Source organism: Salvelinus alpinus, chromosome 1 (genome assembly GCF_045679555.1).
Source record: "Salvelinus alpinus chromosome 1, SLU_Salpinus.1, whole genome shotgun sequence".
Taxonomy (NCBI): domain Eukaryota; kingdom Metazoa; phylum Chordata; class Actinopteri; order Salmoniformes; family Salmonidae; genus Salvelinus; species Salvelinus alpinus.
In genome coordinates, this window is record NC_092086.1 from 21,777,074 (window position 1) to 21,803,450 (window position 26,377).

Genomic DNA, 26,377 nt, shown 5'->3' on the forward strand with positions numbered 1-26,377 from the left:
TCTTCATCAAATGACACTCATAGGACTTCATGTTACACAATACATGTATGTTTTGTTCGGTAAAGTTCATATTTATATCCAAAAATCTGAGTTTAGGCGGGACGCTACTGTCTCATTTGGCAAAATGCCAGAGAAAATGCAGAGCGCCAAATTCAAATTAATTACTATAAAAATCGAACTTTCATTAAATCACACATGAAAGATACCAAATTAAAGCTACACTGGTTGTGAATCCAGCCAACATGTCAGAATTCAAATAGGCTTGTCTGCGAAAGCAAACGATGCTATTATCTGAAAACAGCACCATTGTAAACAAAGAGAGAGAAGCATATTTCAACCCTGCAGGCGCGACACAAAACGCAGAAATAAAAATATAATTCATGCCTTACCTTTGATGAGCTTCTGTTGTTGGTACTCCAATATGTCCCATAAACATCACAAATGGTCCTTTTGTTTGATTAATTCTGTCGATATATATCCAAAATGTCCTTTTATTTGGCACGTTTGATCCAGAAAAACACTGGTTCGTGAAACGTGACTACAAAATATCTCAAAACTTTGCCAAAGAATTTCTAACTACTTTTGTAATACAACTTTAGGTATTTTTTTATGTAAATAATCGATAAAATTGAAGACGGGATGGTCTGTGTTCAATACAGGATTAAAACCAACTGTAGCTAGCTTTCTGGTCACGCGCTTCTAACAAACAGGACACTTCGAGTGACCCTCGTTCAAGATGGCCGTACTTCTTTATTACACAAAGGAATAACCTCAACCAATTTCTAAAGACTGTTGACATCCAGTGGAAGCGGTAGGAACTGCAAGAAGGTCCCTTAGAAATCTGGTTTCCCAATGAAAACTCATTGAAAAGAGAGTGACCTCAAAAAAATATATCTGAATGGTTTGTCCTCGGGGTTTCGCCTGCTAAATAAGTTCTGTTATACTCACAGACATGATTCAAACAGTTTTAGAAACGTCAGAGTGTTTTCTATCCAAATCTACTAATAATACGCATATCTTATCTTCTGGGGATGAGTAGCTGGCAGTTTAATTTGGGCATGCTTTTCATCCAAAATTCCGAATGCTGCCCCCTACCCAAGAGAAGTTAAAGTTGTTTACAGTTAGTTATTAACAACCGCTCCTACACTCATTACTAGCTACAGTAACACTGTAGTGTCAAAAACAGGTCTTCAAATAGGTGTCTTCCTCTACTCTCACCTTCCTCCTCTACTCTGCCCTTCCTCCTCTACTCTCACCTTCCTCCTCTACTCTCACGTTCCTCCTCTACTCTCACCTTCCTCCTCTACTCTGACCTTCCTCCTCTACTCTGACCTTCCTCCTCTACTCTGACCTTCCTCCTCTACTCTGACCTTCCTCCTCTACTCTGACCTTCCTCATCTACTCTGATCTTCATCCTCTACTCTGACCTTCCTCCTCTACTCTCACCTTCCTCCTCTACTCTCACGTTCCTCCTCTACTCTGACCTTCCTCCTCTACTCTCACCTTCCTCCTCTACTCTGACCTTCCTCCTCTACTCTGACCTTCCTCCTCTACTCCCACTTTCCTCCTCTACTCTGACCTTCCTCCTCTACTCTGACCTTCCTCCTCTACTCTGCCCCTCCTCTATATTATTCTGTGTTTTCTGTCTCTCCTCATTTCTCTCTCAATGGTTCTATCTCAGGGATAATAAAGATCCAGTTGAATTCACAAGGATCCATCCGTCCAACAGCTGTCACGGTGACATCACCTCTCACCTCATGGTGCCGGGTGGGACTTCCCTACAATCTGGCCAATTAGGAGACCCCTCTGCACATGCACACGCCCACTCGGCCCACCACCATTGGATGCCGAGCACTGGAAGTCCCTCCATCTGGATGACAAGCCACTCCTACGGTGAGAAAGTTAAATTGGATTCAAATTCAGAAAACTTTATTTCCATAATAACCAACGTGTTGGTGTCACACTATAAATAAAAAACAATCAATTGTAATGCCTCAATATAAAAACATTCATGAAAATTGAGATAAGTCCTACAGATGTATTGTAGATCAGTCTTCATCTTGCTATTTCCTGTCCTGTTGCTGCCTTTGCAGGCTGTGTTGCAGTATAGCTGTATTGGTAATGAACTACACACAGCTGCTGAATCTGTTGTAACATCTTCCTGATGTTGCAGGAATCGGCCACTCAGCCCTTCACCAGAACCTCACCCCAGGTTTTTCTGCAGCCATGCCAGGGTCTCTACAGCCTGTGCTGCCTCTGCCCCAGGACCCGTCTACCCAGCTGGTGGTGCTACCCACAGAGCCTGCTGCCCACCCTGCCACACATCACCTGGGTGAGCCTCACTATTTTTATCAATGGGTTTTATCGCAACGTGTTTTCAATGTGTTTTTTTCAATATCTTTTCTCAATGGTTTTCTCCTCTTGCATGTCACTCTACATCCTTACTTAGTTACCCCATTACTCCTTAACCCCTACCCTTACCCCTTAACATCTACCCTTACCCCTTAACCCCTACCCTACCCTAACCCCTTAACTCTTACCCCTTAACCCTACCCTTACCTCTTAACATCTACCCTTACCCCTTAACCCCTACCCTACCCTAACCCCTTAATTCTTACCCCTTAACCCTACCCTTACCTCTTAACACCTACCCTTACCCCTTAACACCTAAAACCTACCCTTACCTCTTAACCCTTACCCCTTAACACCTACCCTTACTCCTTAACACCTACCCTTACCCCTTAACACCTACCCTTACTCCTTAACACCTACCCTTACCCTTACCCCATAACACCTAAAACCTACCCTTACCTCTTAACCCTTACCCCTTAACCCTTAACACCTACCCTTACCCTGTAACACCTACCTTTACCACTTAACACCTACCTTTACCCCTTAACACCTACCCTTACCCCTTAACACCTACCCTTACCCTGTAACACCTACCTTTACCACTTAACACCTACCTTTACCTCTTAACACCTACCCTTACCCCTTAACACCTACCCTTACCCCTTAACACCTACCTTTACCCCTTAACCCTACCCTTACCCCTTAACACCTACCTTTACCCCTTAACACCTACCTTTACCCCTTAACACCTACCTTTACCCCTTAACACCTACCCTTACCCCTTAACACCTACCCTTACCCCTTAACACCTACCCTTACCCCTTAACACCTACCCTTACCCCTTAACACCTACCTTTACCCCTTAACACCTACCTTTACCCCTTAACACCTACCCTTACCCCTTAACACCTACCCTTACCCCTTAACACCTACCCTTACCCTGTAACACCTACCTTTACCCCTTAACACCTACCCTTACCCCTTAACACCTACCCTTACCCCTTAACACCTACCTTTACCCCTTAACACCTACCCTTACCCCTTAACACCTACCCTTACCCCTTAACACCTACCCTTACCCCTTAACACCTACCTTTACCCCTTAACCCTACCCTTACCCCTTAACACCTACCTTTACCCCTTAACACCTACCCTTACCCCTTAACACCTACCCTTACCCCTTAACACCTACCCTTACCCCTTAACACCTACCCTTACCCCTTAACACCTACCTTTACCCCTTAACACCTACCTTTACCCCTTAACACCTACCTTTACCCCTTAACACTTAACCTTACCCTTTAACACCTACCTTTACCCCTTAACACCTACCTTTACCCCTTAACACCTACCTTTACCCCTTAACACTTACCCTTACCCTTTAACACCTACCCCTCAACGTTGAGCACTTGACCTTGGGTCATTGTATTCTCTTATTGCAGTCTGTTGTTTTCTACTGCTGGTTGTATTTTCCATCCACTAGTTTTACTGTAGCGTTTCCTTTATATCCTGGTTGTATTAGTATATTATGTCGTCAGCTGATGAGCTTTCTGTTAACGGCAACACCCACACATATATACGCATCCACATAGAAAACACACACAAGGGCATGCTGCACACACACACACACACACACACAGAGAATACTCATCCCAGTTTCTGCTCACCACCTGTTCTGTCCCCCGCAGGGCTGGGTCCCTGGATGGGTCAGGGTGCGCTCCAAAAACATATGTACACACACACACACACACACACACACACACACACACACACACACACACACACACACACACACACACACACACACACACACACACACACACACACACACACACACACACACACACACACACACACACACACACAGGAAGAAACTAAAGCAGTGCTCTACATCTATGCAGCAGGACCTATTCAGCAAACAGACTGTGGAATGTAATTAGCTCTCCATCCTCAGTGGTGTGTTTCCTTCCGCGCTCCGCAGGAGTTGCAGAGGAGAGGGGAAGTGCATCCACGAAACCCTTCCCCGGGGAAAGATTAGCTGAGCCGGGTTAATGTTTCAGGACAAAGGTTCCATGGTGCGTCAGGGGGGCTGAGGGGGTGGAAGGAGGATCAGACTGGACATGCACATTAATGAGTGTACTGTGAAATATGTAAGAGGACAAAAACACATTGAGTTGGAGAGAGAGGAAAGAGACAGAGAGAGAGACAGAGACAGAGCGAGACAGAGAGAGAGAGGGAGAGAGAGCGAGACAGAGAGAGAGCGAGACACAGAGAGAGAGACAGACAGAGAGAGAGAGCGAGACAGAGAGAGAGAGACAGAGAGAGAGGGAGAAAGAGACAGAGAGAGATAGAGATAGAGAGACAGAGAGAGAGAGAGAGAGAGAGAGACAGAGAGAGAGAGATAGAGATAGAGAGAGAGAGAGACAGAGAGAGACAGAGAGAGAGAGAGAGAGAGAGAGAGAGAGAGAGAGAGACAGAGAGAGAGAGAGAGACAGAGAGAGAGAGAGAAACAGAGCGAGAGAGAGAGAGAGAGAGAGAAACAGAGAGAGAGGGAGAGAGGGAGGGAGAAGAAGGCGTGGGCAGCTGAATCCCCAAAGCTGAGCTCCATGTGTCATAGTCAGTGTGCTCAGCTGCCCTCTCCCCAGATTCACAGTCCACACACACACACACACACACACACACACACACACACACACACACACACACACACACACACACACACACACACACACACACACACACACACACACACACACACACACCACACACACAGCATTCCTCTCTGCTCTGTAAAGAAGACACATCAGGGGAACGGCTGAGCTGTGCTCCTCTTGAACATGGGAACTAGCATCCCTGCTGGTCCATAGGCTACTCATGTGGCCTGGAGAGCGGGCTGGAGTATGCTAGGCTGGATGGGTGGGTGAATTTTTAGGGAGCACTGCAGGGTCGATCGCTCCAAGGGGACAGTCATTTGGTTACTGGTCAGTGGCTCTGTCATCATCATCATCATCATGTAGTATATCATTATAGTCACAATCCAGTGTATTTTCAGGACAGCTGCTATGAGAGTCCATTCTATTCAGGAGGAGGAGAGAGAGGGGAGAGAGAAAAAGAGGGGGAGAGAGAGAGTGAGCGTGGGAGTGCTGCTGTTTAGGTGACCATGTTCTCAGCATAAAGCAGCAGTCTTTGTTCAACAGAGGGATGTGATCAGCAGTCTTTGTTCAACAGATGGATGTGATCAGTGTGTGTTATCTTGTGTGTAAGCTTTGCTTTTGTGTGAGAGATGGCAGTACTGGTGTTCCAGCATTGAGACATACAGATGTCTCAATGCTGTACATGTCTGGGTTATACTTTCTGAGAGACATACATTTATGTACAGCTTAGCTGTATGTGTGTGTGTGTGTGTGTGTGTGTGTGTGTGTGTGTGTGTGTGTGTGTGTGTGTGTGTGTGTGTGTGTGTGTGTGTGTGTGTGTGTGTGTGTGTGTGTGTGTGTGTGTGTGTGTGCGCGTGTGTGTGTGTGCGTGCGTGCGTGCGTGCGTGTGTGGGTGCGTGTGTGGGTGTTTGTGTGTGCGGGTGTTTGTGTGTGCATGCGTGTACCCCAGCTAGCGCATTTGGTTCCTTGGAAGTTATGGGTAACATACGTTTTTGGTTTCCCGACACCATAAGTTTCCTGACCGGTAAACATTTTTAGGTTGCAGGTACGTTCAGAGAACGTTTTACTATGGTTCCACAAGGTTTTATTAACGTTCTGAGAATGGAAATTTATAGGTTATTTGAATGTAATTAAATAACGTTCTGAGAATTGAAATTATAGGTAATTTGAAGGTAATTAAATAACATTCTGAGGACATGTTTCAGCACTGTTAGCTTAGTTATTGTTAACTGTTTTGAATTCATTTGATTCATTTGCTTAGTCATTAATCATGCATATTTTATAGTGGCACACCGTCAGTGAGATTCGAACCTATGATCTTCTGTTCTCTATGGAACTAGTTCACTACACCCCCAGGATGGCGCTAGCATGACAGGGGCTTTTATAAATTCATACAAAGATGTTCATTTTAGTCTATTAAACAGACCCCACATCAAAGGAAACAAGCCGTAATTAAGATCAGGTGTGGCCAATTAGTGGGCGCAGACAACACACCTGAACACACTTAACAAGGTAGAGGATAGAGTTTTGTTGACGCTGAGAACGGAATGTATTTGTTTTTAAATAACGTTCTTAGTATGTCACTAATGTTTTCTTGTAATTTTTCTGGAAAGTTTTTAATATTCTGAGAACATGACTTTAAATAGAACCATGAGGAAACCTGTAGAATATATGATGCTGAAGTCCTGACATTCCCACAGAAGAACGTTGTTTCTTAACGTTCTCTGAACAGTTTGAGAACATTGCTTTAAATAGAACCATGAGCAAACCTGTAGGAAACGTGATGCTGAAGTACTGAAATTCCCACCTAAGAAACATATGGGTCTCAGAACGTTATGTGCTAGCTGGGTATCCTGCATTATTCCCAGAAAGTTGTGGGAAGGTTGTATGCAAAATAACCATAGGACAATCACACTGTCACCAAGCTCTAAGAAACGTGTGGTTCTCAGAACTTTATGTGCTAGCTGGGACGTGTGTATGTGCACTTGTATTCACACACACATGTGCATGAATGCATTTGTATGTGTATGTGTGTGTGTGTGTGTGTGTGTGTGTGTGTGTGTGTGTGTGTGTGTGTGTGTGTGTGTGTGTGTGTGTGTGTGTGTGTGTGTGTGTGTGTGTGTGTGTGTGTGTGTGTGTGTGTGTGTGTGTGTGTGTGTGTGTGTGTGTGTGTGTGAGAGAGTATGTGTGGGCTCCTCTGATCCACTCCTTTCTCTCTCATTAGATGTGATGGAGCAGCCTGGGCTGTGGCCCCCAGTGTACGGAGCCCGAAGGCCCTCCTCCCACATACACCCACAACACCCCGCTGTGTACTCCCGCTCGCAGTTTCTACGGCAACAGGAGCTGTACGCTCTCCAGCAGCATCAACAGCATCATCATCTGCAGCAGCAGCATCAACACCAACAGCAACAGAGTCACCAGTCACACCCCCAACCCCAACCCCATCCTCAACCCCAGCCACAGACCCAGCCACAGACCCAGCCACAGCCACAGCCTCAGCCACAGACCCAGCCACAGACCCAGCCACAGACCCAGCCTCAGACCCAGCCACAGACCCAGCCACAGACCCAGCCTCAGCAGCACCACAGGGCAGCACAGACCATGGAGCTCCAACACAGACCCAACCACACCCAGGTGGGTGGCATACTGGCCACAGATTAACATGAATACCTACATACACACAAACACAAGTACGCACGGATGCACACACATTATCATGCATATACACACAGCCTTATTCTCATGAAAACGCCAGCAGTTTTACAGTACTTCCCCACACACAAACAGCATTGGGCCACAGCATGTACAGTACAGTACCTATTCATAGCTTCATAGCCCAATATTATCCCAGGATTTGCTGACTCTCCCTCTGGAATAGTGTGGGCTCAGTATGGATGGTGATGCAAACTGCCTGGTTTGTCATTGCACACAGTAAGAGTCAATATATCCAGGTTGAATGAATGCCTGGCTCAGCTGAACACAGGTCCTACATTCCTAGGGTTGCAAAATCCCCGAACTTTCCCAGAATTCCCTGGTTTTCTAGAAACCCTGGTTGGAAGAGTCCTGGAATTCAAATCAAATCAATGTTTATTTGTCACGTGCGCCAAATACAACATTTGTAGACCTTGCTTACTTACAAGCCCTAACCAACAGTGCAATTTTTAAGTAAAAAATAGGTTTTAGGTAAACAATAGATAAGTAAAATGACAGTGAAAATATCAGTAGCGTGGCTATATACAGGTGGTACCAGTACAGAGTCAATGTGGAGGCTATATACAGGTGGTACCAGTACAGAGTCAATGTGGAGGCTATATACAGGTGGTACCAGTACAGAGTCAATGTGGAGGCTATATACAGGTGGTACCAGTACAGAGTCAATGTGGAGGCTATATACAGGTGGTACCAGTACAGAGTCAATGTGGAGGCTATATACAGGTGGTACCAGTACAGAGTCAATGTGGAGGCTATATACAGGTGGTACCAGTACAGAGTCAATGTGGAGGCTATATACAGGTGGTACCAGTACAGAGTCAATGTGGAGGCTATATACAGGTGGTACCAGTACAGAGTCAATGTGGAGGCTATATACAGGTGGTACCAGTACAGAGTCAATGTGGAGGCTATATACAGGTGGTACCAGTACAGAGTGTGAGGGGGCACCGGTTAGTCGGGCTAGTTGAGGTAATATGTACATGTAGGTAGAGGTAAAGTGACTATGCATAGATGAATTACAACACAATAAGGAGGAAATCCATGAATCCTCCAACCAGGATTTCTGGAAAAGCAGGGCATTTTAGGAAAGTTACCTGGAACCTTTCACACACAATACCAATACTGATGAACCTCTTGGTCAATCAGCAGAATGCTCAAGATTTGGCGACATCATCTCGAATGTCGACACTACACTCATAGACAAAAAGATTTGGCGACATCATCTAGAATGTCGACACTACACTCATAGACAAAAAGATTTGGCGACATCATCTAGAATGTCGACACTACACTCATAGACAAAAAGATTTGGCGACATCATCTAGAATGTCGACACTACACTCATAGACAAAAAGATTTGGCGACATCATCTAGAATGTCGACACTACACTCATAGACAAAAAGGTGCTATCTAGAATCTTTGGCTGTCCCCATAAGAGAACCCTTTGAAGAACACTTTTTGGTTCCAGGTAGAACTCTTTTGGTTCCACGTAGAACCCTTTCCCCAGAAGGTTCTACATGGAACCCAAAATAGTTCTACCTGGAACCAAATAGGGTTCTCCTATGGGGACAGCCGAAGAACCCTTTTGGAACCCTTTTTTCTAAGAGTGTAGGGCATGTTCTCTAGGGCTTGTCTTTGGTTATTATGGGGTGCTCCACTTTTGGCTCTCGCTCCATTCAGTCTCATTGTGGGAGTTGTGCATGGTTTACTCCAATGGATAAGGACTAGTGCTGCCAACACCAGGGTTGTGGATTTGAGTCCTGCAATGGGCCACATCATTTAATATGTCAGTCAATGTTGACACGTTTATGCAAAGGGACTTTGAGAACTGTCAACATTGACAGAGCCACGTACAGTAAATTCCTATGTAAATGGAACATTCTGTTCACACATAAATCACCTGCTATATGTTCTATGTGGTGTTGTTTCTGTGTTTTTGTCCCTCTGTGGGTAGGTGCAGAAGAGACCTGAGGAGCCTTCAGTGGAGCTGGAGGAGCTGCTCTCTGAGCCACCAGGTTCTAAACCTTCCAAACCCTACTCCTCCTACCACAACCCCTCCTCCAACAGAAACACCCCCACCCCGGGGGCCTGCACTGCTCACCTGTCCCCCTGCTGCCAGTCCCAGTCCCCCTCCCTATGCCCCCACCCTAAGAGCACCCCATCCACCCCCTGCCCCGCCCCTAGCCCGGCAGCCGCCGCCCCTCGGTCTCCGGCCATCAGTCCCGCCCCCCCACAGCTGCCAAAAGGGACGGAGTCCCAGGACAAGAGAGGAGAGGGACAGCCCCCGCAGGATTACCCACAATCCCTGGAGCCTGGTAAGGGAACTCACACTCTCCATCCACTCTGACTATGTCCCAATTATCTCTCCTTCCTCCCAAAGTGTGCACTTGTTCAATTCCCTTCACTGATTTGAAAAGCAATGACGGGTATAAGAAAAATTCTGACTAGCTTATGCTTCTACCAACCCAATGGTTTTACATTTGTGGGAAGAAGTGAACAGGTGCTCTCTTCAGGATATTGGAGAAATTATTGGGACGCCTCCCCAAGTTACATTCCAATATTCACACCAACATTTCACTTTACACAGGCAGCCCAATTCTGATATTTTTTCCACTAATTGGTCTTTTAACCAATCACATCAGATCTTGTCACATCAGATCAGAATTGGGCTGCCTGTGTAAACGCAGCCTAAGTGATATGTTAGAACCTCTCTGAGGGACATATGATAGATATGTATGATGACAATAGACTGTTAAGAGGGATATGCAAGATAGTTAGAGACACACAGCTCATTCAGATGTCAAGGGTTCTACACTAACAACCCTGGCCTTCAAAGTCTATCTGTGAAAACTATAAATGACTGGTAGGTCTGACACAGCAACAGAGGACATACACTACAAATCATCGTCCAGCAACAGAGGACATACACTACAAATCATCATCCAGCAACAGAGGACATACACTACAAATCATCATCCAGCAACAGAGGACATACACTACAAATCATCATCCAGCAACAGAGGACATACACTACAAATCATCGTCCAGCAACAGAGGACATACACTACAAATCATCATCCAGCAACAGAGGACATACACTACAAATCATCATCCAGCAACAGAGGACATACACTACAAATCATCATCCAGCAACAGAGGACATACACTACAAATCATCGTCCAGCAACAGAGGACATACACTACAAATCATCATCCAGCAACAGAGGACATACACTACAAATCATCATCCAGCAACAGAGGACATACACTACAAATCATCATCCAGCAACTGCCACAGCCTCAAGCCTATGGGGTCCTTAATGATATTGTTCTGCCTCTATGGCTCTTGACTGCGCTTGTGTCCCAAATGTCACCCTATGCCCTAGCCCTATGGGCCCTGGTCAAAAGTAGTGCACTAAATAAAGATTAGGGTGCCATTTGTGACGCGCCGTGTCTGGGTGGCTGGGGTTAGCTGGCGAGCCCTGGGATTGACACATAAAGCAGCTCTGAGCTGGAGAAGTAAACAAATAAAATGGCTGCCGGCCCGGCTGGTCTCTCTCTCAGCACTGTCACCTTGGTAATGACGGAGAAACACCTCGCTCAGAGCCTTGGAGGCTCCGCCCCCCCAGGCCCACACCCTCTTCATCACCATTAACGCCTCGCTAACTGCCTTGCTATGCCATTCCACGCCAGAAGATATAAAAATGGCATGCCACCTTTGATAAACGAAACCTCCTTCTACACTTCAAATAGCAAGCTAACACACACACCTACGCTGAATAACACGTTCACACATGTATACGCACACACACACGGTTCACTCCCCTTCCTGTGTGTTGTGAGATCAAGACGCACTGCCACCTACGTAATTTCCTCTTCCTGTGCCTCTCTACCCTCTCATGACCCTGGAGTGAGTTCTATTCGGGGCGGGTCCTCAGGGTTAGGCCTTTTGAACAGCCTCTGACAGCACTTCACAGGAGAGAGAGGGAGAGAGGGAGAAAAAGAGTTGTAGGGACAATCATCTGGCTTTTGAGAAATGTTTTTGCCCTTTGTTGTGAAGCTTTTTTACTTATTCCTTTTTTAAACCTGCCTCCCTTTTCTCTTTCCTATGTTTTTATAGACTTGCCTCCTGGATACACCTACCCTGCCATCGCCATGGGTTACAGGAGCGGCACATCCCCCCACGATGTCCGATTGGCCGAGCCAGCAGACCTGGAGGCGGTCCAGGCGGAGCCTGCTGAAAATGCTCCCCAGCCTCTCTCCAGCCTGGGGGCGGGGTTAGAGTGTCAGGCCGTGGTGAGGCCCCTCCCACACCAGGAAGTGGAGGAGGAAGAGGAGGGGCAAAAGGAAGAGGAGGTGCAGAGAGAAGAGGTGGAAGCCGGAGTAGCAGCAGGCAGCTGTGGACCTCCAGAACAGGAGGAGGAGGAGGTGTGTCCTCCTGCGGAGAGCCGTGTGTGTGAAACCGCCTCCTGTCCCATCCCTATCCCCCTCTCTGAGGAGGAGAACCACAGAGCTGACCCCACCTCCATCCTGGAGGAGGAGGACAAGTGCAAGGTGGAGAGAAGACAGCAGCAGGAGGTGGCAGGAGAACAGGAGGAGCCAGAGCAGGGCTCCACCATCATCGACTTGGACCCTCCCTGCCCTGCCCAGCCCCACCAGGAGGCACATACTGAGGAGGAAGAGGAGGGAGGAGAGGAGGAGCAGGAGGAGGAGAGTACTCCTAATGATGACAAACACTCAGTAGAGTTGGTGTGCCTCTCCCCCTCCTCTCCCTCTCCGTGCCCCAGCCAGTCTATCATCACCCTCTCCACCTCCCTGAAACCCATTGTGCCTAGTTATTGGAGCCTAGAGCTGCTAATCGCTGCAGCCTTCTGCGCCGACGTCCCTCCGTTTCCCATGCTGCCCTCCAGCACCCTCCAGCCCCAGGCCTGTGACACCCATCCCTGCCCCAGCCACCCCCACCACGGTATGGAGCTGCTCAGCGAGCTGGCCGACCTGGAGCTCCAACAGCACCGACACAACACAGGAGACAGCCAAGGTGAGAGAGATACAGACAGACAGACAGACAGACAGACAGACAGACAGACAGACAGACAGACAGACAGACAGACAGACAGGTGGACAGACGGATGGACAGACAGACAGACAGACAGACAGACAGACGGACGGACGGACGGACGGACGGACGGACGGACGGACGGACGGACGGACGGACGGACGGACGGACGACAGACAGGTGGACAGACGGATGGACAGGCGGACAGATGGATGGACAGACTGCAGTCTGAAATGATGTCATTATAACTAGAAGCTGATTGAAATGACAATCAGAAACAAATGACATCATATCAACCAGCCCGCTAGGGTGATGTCATTTAAAGATGTAATCCTTCAGTTTTTTATTTTATTTATTAGGATCCCCATTAGCCGACGCCATGGTGACAGCTAGTCTTACTGGGGTCCGACACATAACGAATAAGGCATTACAGATAAAATACTTTACAATCCTCCTAACTCTTTCCCCACCTGTGAGCCTCTGGTGTATCCTTCCAAGTCTCCCCCAGAGATCTCTCTCTAGGAGCAGTAGCAGGCTTCCTAGAAGACTCCTCTAATGATAGAGCAGGAGAGAGAGAAGCAGTAGACCTCTGTTACAATACAGACCTCTGTTACAATACATACCTCTGTTACAATACATACCTCTGTTACAATACAGACCTCTGTTACATTACATACCTCTGTTACAATACATACCTCTGTTACAGTACATACCTCTGTTACAATACATACCTCTGTTACAATACATACCTCTGTTATAATACATACCTCTGTTACAATACATACCTCTGTTACAATACATACCTCTGTTACAATACAGACCTCTGTTATAATACATACCTCTGTTACAATACATACCTCTGTTACAATACAGACCTCTGTTATAGTACATACCTCTGTTACAATACATACCTCTGTTACAATACATACCTCTGTTACAATACATACCTCTGTTACAATACATACCTCTGTTACAATACATACCTCTGTTACAATACATACCTCTGTTACAATACATACCTCTGTTATAGTACATACCTCTGTTACAATACATACCTCTGTTATAATACATACCTATGTTATAATACATACCTCTGTTACAATACATACCTCTGTTACAATACATACCTCTGTTATAATACATACCTCTGTTACAATACATACCTCTGTTACAATACATACCTCTGTTACAATACATACCTCTGTTACAATACATACCTCTGTTACAGTACATACCTCTGTTACAATACATACCTCTGTTACAATACATACCTCTGTTACAATACATACCTCTGTTACAGTACATACCTCTGTTATAATACATACCTCTGTTATAATACATACCTCTGTTATAATACATACCTCTGTTATAATACATACCTCTGTTATAATACATACCTCTGTTATAATACATACCTCTGTTATAATACATACCTCTGTTATAATACATACCTCTGTTACAGTACATACCTCTGTTATAATACATACCTCTGTTATAATACATACCTCTGTTACAATACATACCTCTGTTACAATACATACCTCTGTTACAATACATACCTCTGTTATAATACATACCTCTGTTATAATACATACCTCTGTTATAATACATACCTCTGTTACAGTACATACCTCTGTTATAATACATACCTCTGTTATAATACATACCTCTGTTACAATACATACCTCTGTTACAATACATACCTCTGTTACAATACATACCTCTGTTACAGTACATACCTCTGTTATAATACATACCTCTGTTACAATACATACCTCTGTTACAATACATACCTCTGTTATAATACATACCTCTGTTACAATACATACCTCTGTTACAATACATACCTCTGTTACAGTACATACCCCTGTTACAATACATACCTCTGTTACAATACATACCTCTGTTACAATACATACCTCTGTTACAGTACATACCTCTGTTATAATACATACCTCTGTTATAATACATACCTCTGTTACAATACATACCTCTGTTATAATACATACCTATGTTATAATACATACCTCTGTTACAATACATACCTCTGTTACAATACATACCTCTGTTACAGTACATACCTCTGTTACAATACATACCTCTGTTACAATACATACCTATGTTATAATACATACCTCTGTTACAATACATACCTCTGTTATAATACATACCTCTGTTATAATACATACCTCTGTTACAATACATACCTCTGTTATAATACATACCTCTGTTATAATACATACCTCTGTTACAATACATACCTCTGTTATAATACATACCTCTGTTACAATACATACCTATGTTATAATACATACCTCTGTTACAATACATACCTCTGTTATAATACATACCTCTGTTATAATACATACCTCTGTTACAATACATACCTCTGTTATAATACATACCTATGTTATAATACATACCTCTGTTACAATACATACCTCTGTTATAATACATACCTCTGTTACAATACATACCTATGTTATAATACATACCTCTGTTACAATACATACCTCTGTTATAATACATACCTCTGTTATAATACATACCTCTGTTATAATACATACCTCTGTTACAATACATACCTCTGTTATAATACATACCTATGTTATAATACATACCTCTGTTACAATACATACCTCTGTTATAATACATACCTCTGTTACAATACATACCTATGTTATAATACATACCTCTGTTACAATACATACCTCTGTTATAATACATACCTCTGTTATAATACATACCTCTGTTACAATACATACCTCTGTTACAGTACATACCTCTGTTACAATACATACCTCTGTTACAGTACATACCTCTGTTACAATACATACCTCTGTTACAGTACATACCTCTGTTATAATACATACCTCTGTTATAATACATACCTCTGTTACAATACATACCTCTGTTATAATACATACCTCTGTTACAGTACATACCTCTGTTACAATACATACCTCTGTTACAATACAGACCTAGACCTCTGTTATAATACATACCTCTGTTATAATACATACCTCTGTTATAATACATACCTCTGTTACAGTACATACCTCTGTTACAATACATACCTCTGTTACAATACAGACCTAGACCTCTGTTATAATACATACCTATGTTATAATACATACCTCTGTTACAATACATACCTCTGTTATAATACATACCTCTGTTACAGTACATACCTCTGTTACAATACATACCTCTGTTACAATACAGACCTAGACCTCTGTTACAATACATACCTCTGTTATAATACATACCTCTGTTACAATACATACCTCTGTTACAGTACATACCTCTGTTACAATACATACCTCTGTTACAGTACATACCTCTGTTACAATACATACCTCTGTTACAGTACATACCTCTGTTACAATACATACCTCTGTTACAGTACATACTTCTGTTATAATACATACCTCTGTTATAATACATACCTCTGTTATAATACATACCTCTGTTACAGTACATACCTCTGTTACAATACATACCTCTGTTACAATACATACCTCTGTTACAGTACAGAGCCCTGTTACAATACAGACCTTTGTTACAGTACAGAGCCCTGTTACAATACAGACCTTTGTTACAGTACAGAGCCCTGTTACAATACAGACCTTTGTTACAGTACAGAGCCCTGTTACAATACAGACCTTTGTTACAGTACAGAGCCCTGTTACAATACAGACCTTTGTTACAGTACAGAGCCCTGTTACAATGCAGACCTAGTCCTCTGCTACAGTACAGAGCCCTGTTACAATGCAGACCTAGTCCTCTGCTACAGTACTCTCTCTCTCTCTCTCTGTCTCTCCCTCTCCTGCTCCGCTCACATTCTGCCTCTCTGTAAAATCCACACACACACACACACTCATGTGTGCACGTTCGTGTAAGTACACACACAAGTGTGTGGGTAATCAGAAAAGCAGTGGATGTTGTTGGGGCCCTGGAGCATTGCCTCAGTAATTACAACCCATTGTTTTAAAGTGCCTTTAAAAACTTCCTCGGTTTCAAAGCGCCGCAGTCGCGTTTAGTTTTTTTTCATGTTCATGCAAAAGGATGTTTTGTGTTTACCCCGTCTTCCTAATGCATTTAACTGTTCCCTAAAGATGGCGACTATAAAAAGGACATCATCGTGTGATTTTTAGAGTGTTGTTGTTTTGGCTGTGTGATGTCATCGCAGGCTCTGAGGAGTTGCTAAAGACATCAGTAAGCATAACTAGGTGACTTCTTGTAATGATAGAACTTCACACAGTCCCTCATCGTGTGTGGCCCCCAGGGCGGAGATAGTGGGCCCTACCTAGTACAGCAGTACGGTATTCTCATTACTGAGCCGAGCCCATCCGAAATGTACTGCACTGGCCTGGTTACAGTATGCACAGTGTGAAAAGGATACGCTAGTATTCAATATATTCCACCACAACAGCCACAGGCCTACAGTACAGTACTGTAGATGTCTATACTGCATGGTGAAACCCTGGGCCAGATGGTCAGGTAGTACCACAGACCTACAGTACTGTACTGTAGATGTCTATACTGCATGGTGAAACCCTGGGCCAGATGGTCAGGTAGTACCACAGACCTACAGTACTGTACTGTAGATGTCTATACTGCATGGTGAAACCCTGGGCCAGATGGTCAGGTAGTACCACAGACCTACAGTACTGTAGATGTCTATACTGCATGGTGAAACCCTGGGCCAGATGGTCAGGTAGTACCACAGGCCTACAGTACTGTACTGTAGATGTCTATACTGCATGGTGAAACCCTGGGCCAGGTGGTCAGGTAGTACCACAGACCTACAGTACTGTACTGTAGATGTCTATACTGCATGGTGAAACCCTGGGCCAGATGGTCAGGTAGTACCACAGACCTACAGTACTGTAGATGTCTATACTGCATGGTGAAACCCTGGGCCAGATGGTCGGGTAGTACCACAGACCTACAGTACTGTACTGTAGATGTCTATACTGCATGGTGAAACCCTGGGCCAGATGGTCAGGTAGTACCACAGACCTACAGTACAGTACTGTAGATGTCTATACTGCATGGTGAAACCCTGGGCCAGATGGTCAGGTAGTACCACAGGCCTACAGTACAGTACTGTAGATGTCTATACTGCATGGTGAAACCCTGGGCCAGATGGTCAGGTAGTACCACAGACCTACAGTACTGTAGATGTCTATACTGCATGGTGAAACCCTGGGCCAGATGGTCAGGTAGTACCACAGACCTACAGTACAGTACTGTAGATGTCTATACTGCATGGTGAAACCCTGGGCCAGATGGTCAGGTAGTACCACAGACCTACAGTACTGTAGATGTCTATACTGCATGGTGAAACCCTGGGCCAGATGGTCAGGTAGTACCACAGACCTACAGTACAGTACTGTAGATGTCTATACTGCATGGTGAAACCCTGGGCCAGATGGTCAGGTAGTACCACAGACCTACTCTACTGTAGATGTCTATACTGCATGGTGAAACCCTGGGCCAGATGGTCAGGTAGTACCACAGACCTACAGTACAGTACTGTAGATGTCTATACTGCATGGTGAAACCCTGGGCCAGATGGTCAGGTAGTACCACAGGGCTACAGTACTGTAGATGTCTATACTGCATGGTGAAACCCTGGGCCAGATGGTCAGGTAGTACCACAGACCTACAGTACTGTAGATGTCTATACTGCATGATGAAACCCTGGGCCAGATGGTCAGGTAGTACCACAGACCTACAGTACTGTAGATGTCTATACTGCATGGTGAAACCCTGGGCCAGATGGTCAGGTAGTACCACAGACCTACAGTACTGTAGATGTCTATACTGCATGGTGAAACCCTGGGCCAGATGGTCAGGTAGTACCACAGACCTACAGTACAGTACTGTAGATGTCTATATTGCATGGTGAAACCCTGGGCCAGATGGTCAGGTAGTACCACAGACCTACAGTACAGTACTGTAGATGTCTATACTGCATGGTGAAACCCTGGGCCAGATGGTCCGGTAGTACCACAGACCTACAGTACTGTAGATGTCTATACTGCATGGTGAAACCCTGGGCCAGATGGTCAGGTAGTACTGTAGATGTCTATACTGCATGGTGAAACCCTGGACCAGATGGTCAGGTAGTACCACAGACCTACAGTACAGTACTGTAGATGTCTATACTGCATGGTGAAACCCTGGGCCAGATGGTCCGGTAGTACCACAGACCTACTGTACTGTAGATGTCTATACTGCATGGTGAAACCCTGGGCCAGATGGTCCGGTAGTACTACAGACCTACAGTACTGTAGATGTCTATACTGCATGGTGAAACCCTGGGCCAGATGGTCCGGTAGTACTACAGACCTACAGTACTGTAGATGTCTATACTGCATGGTGAAACCCTGGGCCAGATGGTCAGGTAGTACCACAGACCTACAGTACTGTAGATGTCTATACTGCATGGTGAAACCCTGGGCCAGATGGTCAGGTAGTACCACAGACCTACAGTACAGTACTGTAGATGTCTATACTGCATGGTGAAACCCTGGGCCAGATGGTCAGGTAGTACCACAGACCTACAGTACAGTACTGTAGATGTCTATACTGCATGGTGAAACCCTGGGCCAGATGGTCAGTTAGTACCACAGACCTACAGTACTGTAGATGTCTATACTGCATGGTGAAACCCTGGGCCAGATGGTCAGGTAGTACCACAGACCTACAGTACGGTACTGTAGATGTCTATACTGCATGGTGAAACCCTGGGCCAGATGGTCAGGTAGTACCACAGACCTACAGTACTGTAGATGTCTATACTGCATGGTGAAACCCTGGGCCAGATGGTCAGGTAGTACCACAGGCCTACAGTACTGTAGATGTCTATACTGCATGGTGAAACCCTGGGCCAGATGGTCAGGTAGTACCACAGCAGCATCTGTTTGTTCCACACTGACATGACCTCTCAGAGGAACGTTCCTGTGTGTCTGTCAGCTCATTCTAGCTTCATCTCCAGCTAGGTAACGCTTTGTTTGGATAGCAAGGTTTGGGTCAGTTTGATTTCAATTCCAGTCAATTCAGGAAGTACACTGAAATTCCAATTCCAATTCTCTTCAATGCTTTTAAATGAGGAAACTGTCGAATTGGAATTAGAATTTGGTTTACTTTATTAATTTATTAGACTTGAAATGAAACTGACCCCAGCCCTGTTGGATAGACCATATGTAGCATGTCAACTGCATGTCCATTGACTTTCAACAAGAAAGTGTCTGCAGTCCATCTGCAGATGTTCAACCAACTAACATCAGTAGACTATCAGCACTGCAGCATCTCAACAGCATGTCTTCAGCATCTCAACAGCATGTCTTCAGCCTTTCAGCAGCATCTCAGCAGCATCTCAACAGCATGTCTTCAGCTTTTCAGCAGCATCTCAACAGCATCTCAACAGCATGTCTTCAGCATCTCAGCAGCATCTCAACAGCATGTCTTCAGCTTTTCAGCAGCATCTCAACAGCATCTCAACAGCATGTCTTCAGCCTTTCAACAGCATCTCAACAGCATGTCTTCAGCCTTTCAACAGCATCTCAACAGCATGTCTTCAGCCTTTCAACAGCATGTCTTCAGCCTTTCAGCAGCATCTCAGCAGCATCTCAACAGCATGTCTTCAGCTTTTCAGCAGCATCTCAACAGCATCTCAACAGCATGTCTTCAGCCTTTCAGCAGCATCTCAGCAGCATCTCAACAGCATGTCTTCAGCATCTCAGCAGCATCTCAGCAGCATCTCAACAGCATGTCTTCAGCTTTTCAGCAGCATCTCAACAGCATCTCAACAGCATGTCTTCAGCCTTTCAACAGCATCTCAACAGCATGTCTTCAGCCTTTCAACAGCATCTCAACAGCATGTCTTCAGCCTTTCAACAGCATCTCAACAGCATGTCTTCAGCCTTTCAGCAGCATCTCAGCAGCATCTCAACAGCATGTCTTCAGCTTTTCAGCAGCATCTCAACAGCATGTCTTCAGCCTTTCAACAGCATCTCAACAGCATGTCTTCAGCCTTTCAACAGCATCTCAACAGCATGTCTTCAGCCTTTCAACAGCATGTCTTCAGCCTTTCAACAGCATCTCAACAGCATGTCTTCAGCCTTTCAACAGCATCTCAACAGCATGTCTTCAGCCTTTCAACAGCATGTCTTCAGCCTTTCAACAGCATCTCAACAGCATGTCTTCAGCCTTTCAACAGCATCTCATGTCTTCAGCCTTTCAACAGCATGTCTTCAGCCTTTCAGCAGCATCTCAGCAGCATCTCAACAGCATGTCTTCAGCCTTTCAACAGCATCTCAACAGCATGTCTTCAGCCTTTCAACAGCATGTCTTCAGCCTTTCAGCAGCATCTCAACATTACGTTTGTAGAGCATCTACAGATGAACTATCCAAGTAAAGTGTTACAGATGAAGGTGTGCTGCACAGGATCACACCCTAGATAGAATTCAAATAAAGATATGATAAGAAAATAAAAATACTAGAATGACACGTAACATCTAACGCTGAATGAACATGTCTGTCATTATCACGGCTCCTTTTCCTTGACCCCTGACGAGTCTGTGTTTGGGCCCACAGGAGAGGAGATGTTGATCTTTGACCTCCAGAGTCTTGCCACCCTGGCAGCAGCCCGTGCCTTGGAGCTGCGTGCCCAGGAGGGTAGCGGGGAGGGCGCCGGGCTGCACTATCCGGCCCGCAAGACCCTCAACCTGCGCAGGAAATGCAGCTGGACACCTCGCCACGAACCGGTAGAGTACAACTATACTGTGTCCTGATGTTCTATTTACCATTAGAACAAAACGCAGTACATTCAAAAAATACATTAGATGGAATTTTAAATGGTTAAGTGTACACTCTGATATTAGACTGTTAGTTTAATAGCATGTATAAGCCTTTAAAAGCATTTATAATCATTTATGAAGCATTTCTAAACACTTAGATTTTTGTTTTGTTATTATGAATTGCTACCAAGACTTTCGCATCCATCATGGTGTCATCATGCTTCTACATCTGCGTTGCTTGCTCTTTGGGGTTTAAGGCTGGGTATCTGAAAGCACTTTGTGACAACTAATGATGGAAAAAGGGATTCATAAAATACACTTGATTGATTGATTAGTATTGTGAACATTCAGGCATGCCCGGCCAAGGGCACCATGGAGAGGATGGAGGGTCCGGAGCTGGCCATGCGGGTGAAGCTGGCAGAGCTCCAGAGGTGTTACAAAGAGAAACAGAGGGAGTTAGCCAAGCTACAGAGGAAGCATGACCACCAGTAAGATACCATATGACCTTTACTATCCTCCTATACATTATCCTTTAACGAGTCCTTTACTATCCTCCTATACATTATCCTTTAACGAGTCCTTTACTATCCTCCTATACATTATCCTTCACCATGTCCTTTACTATCCTCCTATACATTATCCTTCACCATGTCCTTTACTATCCTCCTATACATTATCCTTCACCATGTCCTTTAGTATCCTCCTATACATTATCCTTCACCATGTCCTTTACTATGCTCCTATACATGATCCTTCACCATGTATTTTACTATCCTCCTATACATTATCCTTCAACGAGTCATTTACTATCCTCCTATACATTATCCTTTACCATGTAATTTACTATCATCCTAAACATGATCCTTTAACATGTCATTTACTATCATCATATACATTATCCTTCACCATGTCCTTTACTATCATCCTATACATTATCCTTCACCATGTCCTTTACTATCATCCTATACATGATCCTTCACCATGTCCTTTACAATCATCATATACATTATCCTTCACCGTGTCCTTTACAATCATCCTATACATTATCCTTCAACATGTCCTTTACTATCATCCTATACATTATCCTTCACCATGTCCTTTACTATCCTCCTATACATTATCCTTCACCATGTCCTTTACTATCCTCCTATACATTATCCTCAACGAGTCATTTACTATCCTCCTATACATTATCCTTCACCATGTGTTTTACTATCATCCTATACATTATCCTTCAACATGTCCTTTACTATCCTCCTATACATTATCCTTCAACATGTCCTTTACTATCCTTCTATACATTATCCTTCAATATGTACTTCACTATTCTACTATACATTATCCTTCAACATGTACTTCACTATTCTCCTATACATTACCTGTCACCTCTTTGAAAATAAGTGTTTTAACTCTCATGTGTTATCCTATGGGATCAAAACCGTATCTTGTTAAAACATTTAAAGAACTCAAACTCTCCTTTACCCATGACTACCTCCTAGTCTCATGGTGTGATACTTCCCTAGTCTCCTAATCACTCCTTTAACTGATTTCTAAAAGCAGCCCACAAAACAAACTGAAGCCATGACATGACACTCCCTTTCTATCTCCTGAAGGATTCCCTCCTTCCTTCTCCAGTTTATCTGGTTCTGTGCTCAAATACAGTATCTTAGTGTTCTCATGAGCGTGTGTGTCTTCAGGAAGGAGGAAACACCTCGCAGCCCTGCTCGTAGAGGACCGGGGCGGCCCAGGAAACGTAAATCAACCCCCGCCGCTGGCCCAGGCTCCTCCTCTGAGACCCAGAGAAAAGTCAAGTGAGTGTGTGTGTGTGTGTGTGTGTGTGTGTGTGTGTGTGTGTGTGTGTGTGTGTGTGTGTGTGTGTTGTAAGGCTCATCTCCCTGCCTGACCATAGCCCAAACACACTGATAAGCCTCCTACATATCACTGTAATCCAGGAGACTCATGCCATCAACAGGAAATGGGAGAACCCAGCTGACCCCTTCAAGGAAGTCCAGTTTAACCTAATCTTAACCTAATCAGCACAGAGACTAAATTGTATTACAGTTTAATCCACATTGGTGGTATGTGTGTGTGTTTGTGTGGGCGCCTCCTTCCTTACCCTGTTTGTGCGTGTGGATGTTTTAAGTGTATGCATTCATTTCAAGATGTCGTCTGTGTAGTGTGTGTGTGTTCTGTACATGCGTATGTGTGGTTGGGTGTGTTGTGTCCATCCACATACTGTCTGGGAGTGCCTCTGTGTTACTGTGTTCCATTGTATTCCTCTGTCCATGTATCTCAGACAGTTTCCACCCAGCTAATTTAAAACCTGAATGGCATTACTGTGGGCCAGAGGAGGGCCAGGAGGGCTGGGGGGAAAGAGAGGGGCCAGGAGGGCTGGGGGGGGGGGGCAGGAGGGCTGGGGGGAAAGAGAGGGGCCAGGAGGGCTGGCGGGAAAGAGAGGGGCCAGGAGGGCTGGGGGGAAAGAGAGGGGCCAGGAGGGCTGGGGGGAAAGAGAGGGGCCAGGAGGGCTGGGGGGAAAGAGAGGGGCCAGGAGGGCTGGCGGGAAAGAGAGGGGCCAGGAGGGCTGGGGGGAAAGAGAGGGGCCAGGAGGGCTGGGGGGAAAGAGAGGGGCCAGGAGGGCTGGGGGGAAAGAGAGGGGCCAGGAGGGCTGGGGGGAAAGAGAGGGGCCAGGAGGGCTGGGGGGAAAGAGAGGGGCCAGGAGGGCTGGGGGGAAAGAGAGGGGCCAGGAGGGCTGGCGGAAAAGAGAGGGGCCAGGAGGGCTGGGGGGAAAGAGAGGGTGCAGGAGGGCTGGGAGGGCTGAGGGGAGGGGGCAGGAGGGCTGGGGGGGGCAGGAGGGCTGGGAGGGCTGAGGGGAAAGAGAGGGTGCAGGAGGGCAGGGGGGGGCAGGAGGGCAGGAGGGCTGGGAGGGCTGGCGGGAAAGAGAGGGGCCAGGAGGGCTGGGGGGAAAGAGAGGGGCCAGGAGGGCTGGGGGGGCAGGAGGGCTGGGGGGGCAGGAGGGCTGGGGGGGCTGTGGGGAGGGGGCAGGAGGGCTGAGGGGGAAGGAGGGCTGGGGGGGCAGGAGGGCTGGGGGGAAAGAGAGGGGCCAGGAGGGCTGGGGGGGCAGGAGGGCTGGGGGGGCAGGAGGGCTGAGGGGGCAGGAGGGCTGGGGGGAAAGAGAGGGGCCAGGAGGGCTGGGGGGGCAGGAGGGCTGGCGGGAAAGAGAGGGGCCAGGAGGGCTGAGGGGCCAGGAGGGCTGGGGGGGCAGGAGGGCTGGGGGGGCAGGAGGGCTGGGGGGAAAGAGAGGGGCCAGGAGGGCTGGGGGGGCAGGAGGGCTGGGGGGCAGGAGGGCTGGCGGGAAAGAGAGGGGCCAGGAGGGCTGAGGGGGAAGGAGGGCTGAGGGGGCAGGAGGGCTGGGAGGGCTGAGGGGAGGGGGCAGGAGGGCTGAGGGGGCAGGAGGGCTGAGGGGGCAGGAGGGCTGAGGGGGAAGGAGGGCTGGGAGGGCTGAGGGGAGGGGGCAGGAGGGCTGAGGGTGCAGGAGAGCTGAGGGGGCAGGAGGGCTGGGGGGCAGGAGGGCTGGGGGGGCAGGAGAGCTGAGGGGGCAGGAGGGCTGGGGGGGCAGGAAGGCTGAGGGAGCAGGAGGGCTGGGGGGGAAGAGAGGGGCTGGGGAGGCAGAGGAGTCTGGGGTGTGCTGGGGAGCTGAGAGCGGTGGAAGGGGGCTGGTGGGGGTTGTAATTAGAGTCCCGTGAATTATCCTGTAATCTTCCCCAGCTCCAGGAATGGGACATGGCCCATCATTAAGGCCAGGGGGTCAGAGGGGTCAGGAGGAGATTGGGTCAGTCACACAGGGCCGTACAGCCGCCAAGACACACTGACAGCCCGTTGCTCTCAATTTATCTGACAAATTATAGTCGCATGCATTGGTTGAAGCACAATGTTAAATTCAAATCTCGCTACCGTCATATCTAAGCCAATATGACACCACTGTCGATGACAATTTGCAAGTCAACTTGATTGAAGGTACACAACACACTACCGCCTCTCGTCATTAGCCGTCTGTCCGTTTCCAAAAACCACTATACCTGATTTTTGACAGGGTTGTTAGCATTAGGGTCGTCAGACTTTTTTCTCTCCCAAAATTAGCTCAAATTCTAGACGTCGGATTAAAAGGGGACCATTAGACTTAGATCCATTTGGACTGAATAAGTTTGTAGGTGCAACAGTTTTTATTAATATCTCAGTTTACTGCTCTCATGTGCACATTTCTGCCCAATAAAAAACAACGAGGTGCTACATTTTTGTAGCATTTCTGACAATGCTAACATATTTTCAGCCGTATCTCAGACTTCTAAAACCGGGTCGAGCAACTCGGTTGCTGCGCAACAGTAGCAGCTAGCTAGTAGAAGGCTAGCAGCTGTAGCTAGCTAGCTAACACCAGTTGGATGAGAACCAAAAGGAAGGTAGCTAGCTAGCTAACTATATTTGGCTATGGTTTTTCATATGGCTGAAGTCATCTGTGTAAACTGCTGACCTGAACACTTGTGTAATCAGAGCACAAACAAATAAGCTGTGTATATATATATATATCATTAAGGCTGTATGTATTTCTAGATATAGGCCTATTGTAAACGTGTATTATTATATTACTACAAGGCAAAACAGCTCATTCAATCAACCCTGATGGTGTTATAAGTATAAAAGAAAAGCTTGCTTTCATATAATAAAAAACGCTTCTAAAGGTATTGGAATGGGATAATGTCTTAGTTTAGAGTGGGAAGGATGCAATACATTACCT

General features: G+C 46.0%; 1 protein-coding gene across 9 annotated transcripts in view; it reads left to right on the plus strand.

Moving 5' to 3' along the window:
• The window catches only part of LOC139571262 (BAH and coiled-coil domain-containing protein 1), a 202,419-nt gene that overhangs the window by 132,763 nt on the left and 43,279 nt on the right, over positions 1–26,377 (plus strand). For 7 of the 9 annotated variants that reach the window (XM_071393974.1, XM_071393965.1, XM_071394000.1 and 4 more), the window contains 8 exons: positions 1,682–1,893; positions 2,174–2,332; positions 7,231–7,640; positions 9,674–10,034; positions 11,840–12,757; positions 21,386–21,555; positions 21,940–22,076; positions 23,286–23,399. In XM_071393974.1, the coding sequence (XP_071250075.1) occupies positions 1,682–1,893; positions 2,174–2,332; positions 7,231–7,640; positions 9,674–10,034; positions 11,840–12,757; positions 21,386–21,555; positions 21,940–22,076; positions 23,286–23,399 (2,481 nt within the window). The remainder of the gene's footprint in view (positions 1–1,681; positions 1,894–2,173; positions 2,333–7,230; positions 7,641–9,673; positions 10,035–11,839; positions 12,758–21,385; positions 21,556–21,939; positions 22,077–23,285; positions 23,400–26,377) is intronic. The other 2 variants (XM_071394010.1, XM_071394027.1) reach the window with 1 other exon arrangement.